This window comes from Rhinopithecus roxellana, chromosome 4 (assembly GCF_007565055.1).
Source record: "Rhinopithecus roxellana isolate Shanxi Qingling chromosome 4, ASM756505v1, whole genome shotgun sequence".
Taxonomy (NCBI): Eukaryota; Metazoa; Chordata; class Mammalia; order Primates; family Cercopithecidae; genus Rhinopithecus; species Rhinopithecus roxellana.
The window spans coordinates 139231563-139240750 of record NC_044552.1 but is presented as its reverse complement, the minus strand read 5'-3'; the positions used below and the strand labels follow the sequence as shown (position 1 = coordinate 139240750).

Below are 9188 nucleotides of genomic sequence, written 5' to 3'. Positions count from 1 at the left end.
AGTGTGAGCGGTGCGCGCTCCCAGTGTGTGCCGGGTGCGGAGCCAGCAGCGGAGGGGCAGCCTGGAGCCCAGCGGAGAGCTGCTGGCTGGGTGGGTGTCGGCCTCCTTGCCTCCCGGCCTCCCCGCCTCCTTCTTCTCCCCTCCCTTTTGCCGGGGATGCTTGCACGAGGCGCCCCCTCGCCTTTAAGCTTCCAGCCCCGGGGGGCGGTGTGTGTGAGTAGCTGGGAGGGGGCCGTGAGGCACTCCGCCGAGGGCTCGTCCGGGTTTGTCCGCCGCCGTCACCTGACTCGTCGGAGCCACAGATGAGGTGGGGGCGGGGATGGGGACGCAGCTTGGAGCGCAAGAGAGACGCGGCGGCGCTTGCAGAAGAGGCGGCGGCGGGCGGGTACTGGCTTCTGGGGCCAGGGGCGGCGGGTGCCGGGACCGCGGAGCTGAGAAGCGGGGCCCGGCCAGGGCTGGAGACTTTGCGCCCAGGGGCACCGGGTCTCCGCGCGGTCGCACACACCCACCGGCGCGGCTTCCCTCAGCTGCCCGGGCTCTGCTCATCCTGCGGCGGGCGGCGCCGCTCAGGGGCGGGGTGAGTACCCGCGGCCGTACTCGGCCCCCTCCCCGCGCCAGGGCCGCGCGGGGATCCACAGAGGATAATCCCAGGGTGCGGAGAAGGGCAGCGGCTGGGTGACAGCTCCGCGGAGCGCTCCAGGGCGGGCGGGGGGGTTGGGCTGCGCTGTCAGCCCCTCTCCGCTCCAAATCCAGGAAGGGTGAGGCGCCCCAAGACTCCGGCGCCTCCGCAGCGCTCCCGGGCGGCCCCTGCGGCAGGGATTTGGAGACCGGGGGGAAAGGGCCCGGGCTATGGGCCTCGGCGAGGCTTTGGAGCCGGCGGCGGGGAAGGAAGGGGAGGCGAGGGCATAACATGGCGCAATGCTAGGATAATCTCCTTCGCGACTGAGGGAGGACGAGCCCTTTGCTGCAGCAGCGCGAGGAGGAGGAGGGAGGCAGCCAGGGGTTGGGTAGCCGATGCATTCCCCGAAGCCTGCAGGCTACTAGGAGGAAAGTCTGCGAAGGTGGGAGGTGGGCACCGGTGGGTGCGGCGCCCAGGGAATAACCGGGACGCACGTCGTGGCTAGCGCAACACCCGCGTGTCAGGTTGCGGGGAAAGTGCTGATTGACAGGGGGGTCCCCAGGGGGCGAGTCTGGCCCTATGTGGGGGTTGGGAGAGAATGGGGACGATGTCACGATGCTGAGATTGGAGCCCACGCTGGGGTTCCGTGACGGCCCTACTCACGGCCAAGACTCCCTGGACCGCATCGCAGGAGAGGGGCTTGGCCCGTTGCTGGCTCCAAGAGGTGGTGCCAGGGTGGGGATGGAGGAGGAGAGAGCCGCCGCTCGGCTGGAGGAGGCAAGGCCTGGGTGCTTGGAGGGGAGGGTCTGCGAATTAAAGCCGGACCGTCTCCCCTTGTTTCCTGCAGAAGAGGAGGCGGTAGACGCGACCAGAGAAGATGTCGGGCCAAACGCTCACGGATCGGATCGCCGCCGCTCAGTACAGCGTGACAGGCTCTGCTGTAGCGAGAGCGGTCTGCAAAGCCACTACTCATGAAGTGATGGGCCCCAAGAAAAAGCACCTGGACTGTAAGCATCTCTTTATATAAGAGGGACATGCGCACAGCAGAGTCGCCTGGGATGCTGGTGGTGCGGCCTGCGCTCTTGGTCGATAATGTTGCGGCCTCTGATATTCCCAGCCAGGTTGCCCCTGAGCTGAAATTCTCCAGCTGTGGAGGTGCTCCCTTGGGTTAGTCCTGAAACCTTGTCTTGTGAGCCATTTTTTCCTCTTATTTACCTCCAAGGTCTTGGTCAAGGGGGAAAAATACACACACACACACACATTATGTGTGTGTGTGTGTATATATATATATATATATATATATACATACACAGATTGTACACTCTGAATTAGATGTTTTTCACCTTTTTTTCTTTCTCCACCCACCCTCCCTTCTCCAAATTAGAGGAAATTAGAGGTTGCACAGTCAAAAAAAAAAAAAAAAAAAAGATGAATTTATGGAAAGTCAAACTTGTCACCCTAGTTCTTTCCTAAATACATTTCAGATAGTTCTAAGATAGTATAATCTTTTTCAGTGTTGCTCCTGAGGATTTTTTTGTGAGTATGTGTGTGTGTGTGTGTGTGTGTGTGTGTGTGTGTGTTACCATACCAAACAAATAAATTCAAGGTACTGAATGAGGAAATTGGACTTAATAGCTATGGCAATTTCATTTTACACATCCTGGTACACTTTGTCCCATTCTCAGAAAATGCTGGGTGAGATGACGATGCTATGGTCACAAAATGGATGTACTTCCCCAGCATCTGAGATGGTGCAATTTTAAATGAAAACATTTAATTCTTAATATTGTTTTTGTAACTGGTTATTTGATGGAAAAGGCTTTATTCTACTCTGGAATCTATAAATTTCTGAAATACCTTAATTAACAGTAAATCTTTTGTCGTTGAAGGATAAATAGAGGCACTTAGAAAAGAAAAAGGCTTTCACCTGCTTTGGGTGGTGAGGCTCCTCATAAGTCAGGCTAGATGAGTGTATGTTCAGCAGTTGCTATTTAGTTCTCTTGACCTGCTTAGGATCTTCTGTTCTATTGTGATGTTTTTGGTGAAGGTCAGTGTTGGCATGAGAGACACAGGTATGGCCATAACCATTTCCTCAGCTGGCTTCCTTTGCCCATCTTCTGGGTTTTTTTTGGCCTCGGGTCTTTTCCCTACTATCTCCTTTGTGCAGCTGAGAAAATGGTACCAGTGTCAGAATTCACTCTCGCCCTATTATTTGCATAAGCCAAGCTTGGTGAAGCTTACAACTGGACGTTGTAAGAGTTGTCTAGCCTTGTGAACCTGTTGTCTCATAGAATTGAATAATTTTGTTTCTAGAAGCTGATCTGAGGAGAAAGTACCATTATGCCTTTCCCAAGGGAATGTTTAACAAAATTTGTTGATTACAGCATTATATGTTATATATGCAGTACAAGATGAAAGAGGCCACCAGGGCCAGGACACCTAACAGAAGTGGAAATTGTAAATTTATGACCAGCTCACTTTGCTGCAGCATGCTGAATCATTTAGCCATTTTCCCATCAGTTTTCCCAACTCTAGGAGGATGATTCATGTCTTAAAGGTGTATATCAGTCTAGAAAATCCTCATAATAAAAAGGTATAGGTTATGAATTTGCTACATGCTGATCTATAATGAAAATGATAAATCAATATACTGATATATTTCAGAGAACATTCACAGGTTTGAACAGTTCATTAAAACATCATTCAGATAAAGACCGACTTCTCCAGATCTAAATATTTAGTCACATTAGTATTTTAGTAGAAAAGCCTTTCGAAAATTTTGAAGGTAGGAGGTTTTCCAATATGATTTCTAAGATGTGGAAAATAGGGGGAAGAGATTCCATGTTATAAAAGAAAGCAGCTGAAATAGGAACTGGTGTTGAATTATTAATATGAATGGTCATAAGAGCTGAACATTTATTGAGCAGTTACTATATAGCATGCACTGAGCTCTATATTATTAATCTTTCACCACTTAATGGGTTCAGGGAGGGTAATTAACTTTCATGGCTTGTATTTTTTTTTCTTTGTGTGATGGAGTCTCGCTCTGTCGCCCAGGCTGGAGTGCAGTGGTGCATTGTTGGCCCACTGCAGCCTCCCGGGTTCGAGTAATTCTACTGCCTCAGCCTCCTGAGTCGCTGGGACTTACAGGCGTGCACCACCACACCTGGCTAATTCTTGTGTGTTTTTTTAGTAGAGATGGGGTTTCTTCATGTTGGCCAGGCTGGTCTTGAACTCCTTCCCTCAGGTTATACACCTACCTTGGCCTCCCAAAGTGCTGGGATTACAGGAGTGAGCCACCACTTCCCCTGGCCAAACTTTCATAGCTTAAGTGCACATAACCAGTGCACTTAACTGCCATCTGTAGTTCAGTAATATAGTATATTACTGTATATAGTATATAGTATATTACTATTGAGAGAGGAGAGAAAATGAACCATATTAACCTAAATGGTCTAATCTCAAAACACTCACCTTGCTTGGATAGCTTTCTGTGGAATTGAGCATGAAAATCTGCATACATATTGCAGTCTTTATAATATGCATGAAAAAGTTTTAATTCTGTCATGAAAAATTTGAATGAAAAAATTTTAATTCTGTTGCATAAAAAAATGACCAAAAACCAAGCACTGAGGAGTATTGGTTAATGGTTTTTCTTTTTAATGTTTTGCTTTTCTAGTAAGTCATAAAATAAAACATCTTCTACTTAAAACCAACTTTTGGGTGGAATTTGGAGACATAGGTATCACATTATTAATATGTACTATTCTAAGAAAAGATGATATGGAAAACCTGAATATATATGTTATATGCATTATTAAGAGGACATCTTTGCTCAGAATTCTTTGTGAAGTTCCTTTAAAAAAACAGTAAACTACCTCAGTAATTTATTCACAGGTTTTCAGTAAACATCAGTTATAAAAGTGAATTGTTATTAAAATGTGCAAACACATAGTTAAGTTTCTCTATAGGCACTGAAGCATTCTCAAGTGGTTGGTGTTTTAGTTTTGAAAATATTAAATACTGGTTTGGAGGAAAAGAGCACAAAATGTAGAGTTTGGGGGTTTGAAACAAAAACTATTCTAATTTATTATTAGTTTGGTTTGTGTATAACTTTTTAGTTTGGAGTTTAGATTGGAAAGTCATAAAAATAGATTTATGGTTCTGTCATTTTTTTAGAGGTATTTGATTAATTGGGCTCAAAATCCTTATGAAATATGAATTTAATATTAAGGTATTGGTTTAAATGATAAATTCTTTTCTCTTTAGGTTGATAGGCCAAGAAAACTATTGTTGTTAATTATGGTGACTTATAAAATGATTCTTAAAGATATATGATTTATACACTTGAAGAAATGACTTGTTAACATCTGAGGGCAGAATTATATATGGTGAAAAGGTCTAGATGAAGAAGCTCTGTACGTTTATTCCCAGATTTTTTTTCTTTTTTCAGTGACAGCACTTAACAATCTAAGTAAAGATTATATGTTTTATGGTACTTTTGGATTATGTAAAACTTTCATTCCATACTCTTCTATAATAATGTTGCCCTTTGTACGTGAAAATTAAATACCTAACTAATATTGGTTTGACATTAACTTTTCTGGGTCCACCTGTACATCCTCGCCTCCTTTCCCTTGTAACTTGTTGTACCTATTTGCTAGCATATAAAACATCCAGGACTCAATGAATATTTACCTTCTTAGTTACATCTGTTTGACACTTCAGTGTTGTTTGTTTTTTCTATTTTGTATGTGATGCCCTAAAGGATAACCCAAGTCAAATAATAAAGTAAAAAGATCAGATAGTAATAGGAATCCAGTGCGTACCCGGTATTGTGTCAAGGCTGAACAATAAAATAGAGTTGGTCCAAAGTCACATCTGCAGGGGTAAATTTGGAAAGCTTTGCAGCCCTGCTATATGATTTATTTCAGTTAATAGTGCTTATGAATGATTTCTATATATGCCACATTGTTAAAGTATCCTATTTATGATTATCAGAATTCAAACCTAGACATTACTGTTAACATCAAAACAAACCTTATGAAAAGCCAATTTGGTTTTCAGTAATCCTATTTTTTCCGTATTAAACACTTGAAGATATTTAGTAATGAGCTTATCCCACATGAAAAGTAAGTGCTTCACATTCTGAATCTGATGTTTGAGAGATACTAGAATTTTACTAACGATTCTGTTCCTCCTAAATTACAAAAAAGAAAAAGATTATGTTTCTTATAAGACTATCTGGTAAAGGTAGTAGGAGATATGGACTGACTTTTGATTGAAGACAAATACTGGCACATCAACACAAATTCCTGCTGCTTTAATTTTATTCATAAAATATTCTGCAAAAAATAAATTTTGTGAGTTAAAAATAGAATGAAAATTTAAAGCTGAGAGTGAGTTTGCTTTGCATAAATGTGCTTAGTAAACCTGAAATATATTTTAATTAATAGAAATTCTGTTAGCATACTAATTCAGCAAACACCATATATTTATATTTGTGATAATTTAGTAGGGCTTTCTATAAGTGCTGAAAGATCCAAAAGTAAGCAAAGTTTACTGAATAAAATTAAGTAGAACAATGTGTAAAAGATTACTGAACACTAGAGTAACTTTGAATTGGAGAAGTATACTAACTTGCTATAAATGTATTTTAATTTGATTCTAGTTGTTCTCATTTAACTATTCGTTTTTTAAAAAACAAAACGAAACAAAACACGCCCTCTCATTTTTCTGTACCAAAACATAATCTATTCCTTCTTCTTGAGTTTACTAGAAGACCCAGCCCAAGGGTAAAGAGATGGGGGAGATGCACTTCTGAAAAGCATTTAATATGATTATAATTCATACCATACATGTCTAATGGGCTCAATGTGTGTGATTCTGTGACATTCTCGAAGATGCTTAGTGTCCTAGGAGGGGAGAGAAGAGATCATGTGATCAGGGTGGGCAGGAGCAGGGGAAGCAGAGTGATCAAGAGTCTTAGGTAGTAGGAGGGAGCGTGCTTTAAAAATGACACAAAAATAATTAAACAGACTTTATAGCAGCTAGTGGAACAATGGGGATTTTTTTCCAGATCTTTTTACTTTCTCATTTTCAAAATAATCTTTTTTTAATGGTATAATGTTAAATATATTTGGGTCACTTTAGATTTTTTTTTTTTTCACTTTTTGCAGTGTGGTTAGCAGATACTTTCTTAGAATAAAATTGGTAACAATTTGATTTTTAAAAAGTTGTTTTAGTGATTTAAAATGTTGATATGGAAAAAATATTGAAAATTATATAGATAGTAGGCACATTCATATACTAATTGCAATATTAGCTTGTAGCATTTTAGATTAAAATCTAAATTTCTTGATAGATTGCCACATTAATTGTAATGTTTAATAAATGGTGGCTGAAGATTTATTTGTAATTTAATCTGTGCGCTTAGTTGCCATGGACCTCTCTTTTAGCTTTTCACAAATCAATATCCTTTAAATACTTTACCTCCTCTCTTCAATTGACTGATGCTGGGATAGGGTGTTCTTCGGAGCTTATCTTGGTAAAGAAGGTCAGAAGTGACATATAACCCTATTCCCTAGGGGCCGAGGATGTTTTCCTTGCAGAGTTGTATTTTAAGTGACTCAACTCCTGAGCCAGCATCTACTGAGAGAACCTTCAAACATAATCATAGTGCATTTAAATACTTTGAAAAATCAAATTCCTTGCCATTAAAAAATTTATCCTTAGTTTCATTTCTTTTACAATGTTTTCTCTTTTTAGAAAAATGTATTGTATATTTATGAAGGAGAATGTTGGCTATGTTTTTCTTAGGCATTTACGTAATGTGGGAGTTGCCCTATTTTTTTCTTTCTCACCATGGGAAGATTGGTTGAATGGCATACCCCTGTGTCAATTGCACAATGACTTGTGAGTAAGAAATGACCACTCTTCCTTGAAACAATTGAGTGAAAGCACAAACCAGAGAGAATTGTACCCTGAAGCCCAGTCTTTCTGTAGCTGTTTTTCTGCTGTCTCTCCCTTTGTTCCAGATGTGTGAAGATCCTCCTCTCCCTTGTGTACAGAAGCCTTCTTTATTATTCATTTTTAAGGAGGATCTAGCATTTTCTAAAGAATTTTTGCCAGGCGCTGTGGCTCATGCCTGTAATCCCAGCACTTTGGGAGACCAAGGCAGTCAGATCACCTGAGGTCAGGAGTTCAAGACCAGCCTGTCCAACATGATGAAACCCCGTCTCTACTAAAAATACAAAAAAATTAGCCGGGCGTGGTGGCAGGCACCTGTAATCCCAGCTACTCGGGAGGCTGAGGCAGGAGAATCGCTGGAACCCGAGAGGCAGAGGTTGCAGTGACTGATATCATGCCATTGCACTCCAGGCTAGGGAACAAGAGCGAGACTTCGTCTCAAAAAAAAAAAAAAAAAAAGGAACTTTAGGAGAGAGAGAATCTGGGTCTCTCCCTGCTTGGTATAGTTTTGCTTTTGGGCCTCACCATTTGATTTTTCTCCTAGGCTTAGCATTTTTATTTTAAATTACAACTGTCCTTTCTACATGAGTTATTCTCTCTGTCATCTGTATCTTTAACATCTGTCTCTCTTATAAGTATTTTCAAGTATCTCCATTTAAAACAAACAAACCACACACACGTCTCTTTGGCCTCTATTTTCTTAATAATAGCTTTTCAGCAACCAACCTGTCATTCTTTGCTTTTTCTTTTTTTCCCACAACCATGCTGCTTGAAATAGTAATTTACTCACCATTCCAAAGAAAACAGACACAACTGTACCCCTCTTTAAATATTCTGTGTCTTTGAATGGCATAATTCATGCATGAAATCTTAGAATTGCTATTGGATGCCAGGCATGGCCTACTCAATTGCCCAAGCCACTAACTTTAGAGTTATCCCTTATCCCTCAAATCCAGTGAGTGATAATTATTTAAAAACTCTCTGAGCTGGATGCAGTGTCTCATGCTTGTAATCCTAACACTTTGGGAGGCCGAGGCAGGAGGATCAGTTTAGCCCAGGAGTTTGAGACCAGCCTGGGCAACATAGGGAGAGCCTAGCTCTATAAAAAATAAAATAAATTAGTCATGATCATGTGTACCCATGGTCCAAGCTACTTGGAAGGCTGCGGAGGATGTCAGGCCTGCAGTGAGCCATGGTCATGCCACTGTACTCCAGCCTGAGTGGCAGAGCAAGACCCTGTCTGAAACAAAGCAAAACAAAACAAAAAACTATCTGAAATCTCATTCTTTAGTTGTCGTCTGCTTGATTTAGAACAGTAATAAGCCTCATCTGTAAAATGAAGACTAATTATAGTACCTACTTCACTTTTAATGAGTAATGCATAAGATAATGCATGTAAAATACCTAGACCAGAACCTGACACACAAATATGCATTAACAATCAGTTATTAATACCACTACTAATAATAAACATTACTAGTACAATTATTGCTACTACCACCACTCTAACAATTCCACATATATCGCCAGTGATTCGGCCCTTCTTCTCCATGCTTGTTTGTGCCCCCTCCTTTTAATTGTATCAGTTTTTCCTTTAATT

The 9188-nt window shown here is 41.7% G+C and overlaps 1 protein-coding gene across 6 annotated transcripts in view; it reads left to right on the top strand.

Moving 5' to 3' along the window:
• Window positions 1–9: 9 nt before the first annotated feature.
• The window catches only part of SNAP91 (synaptosome associated protein 91), a 156260-nt gene continuing 147081 nt past the window's right edge, over window positions 10–9188 (top strand). For 2 of the 6 annotated variants that reach the window (XM_010383958.2, XM_010383955.2), the window contains exons 1-2: window positions 10–90; window positions 1467–1626. In XM_010383958.2, coding sequence (XP_010382260.1) covers window positions 1497–1626 — 130 coding nt within the window. In that variant the 5' untranslated portion in view covers window positions 10–90; window positions 1467–1496. Of the gene's footprint in view, window positions 578–623; window positions 759–864; window positions 1062–1466; window positions 1627–9188 lie in introns of those variants that run through there. The other 4 variants (XM_010383954.2, XM_010383953.2, XM_010383957.2 and 1 more) reach the window with 4 other exon arrangements.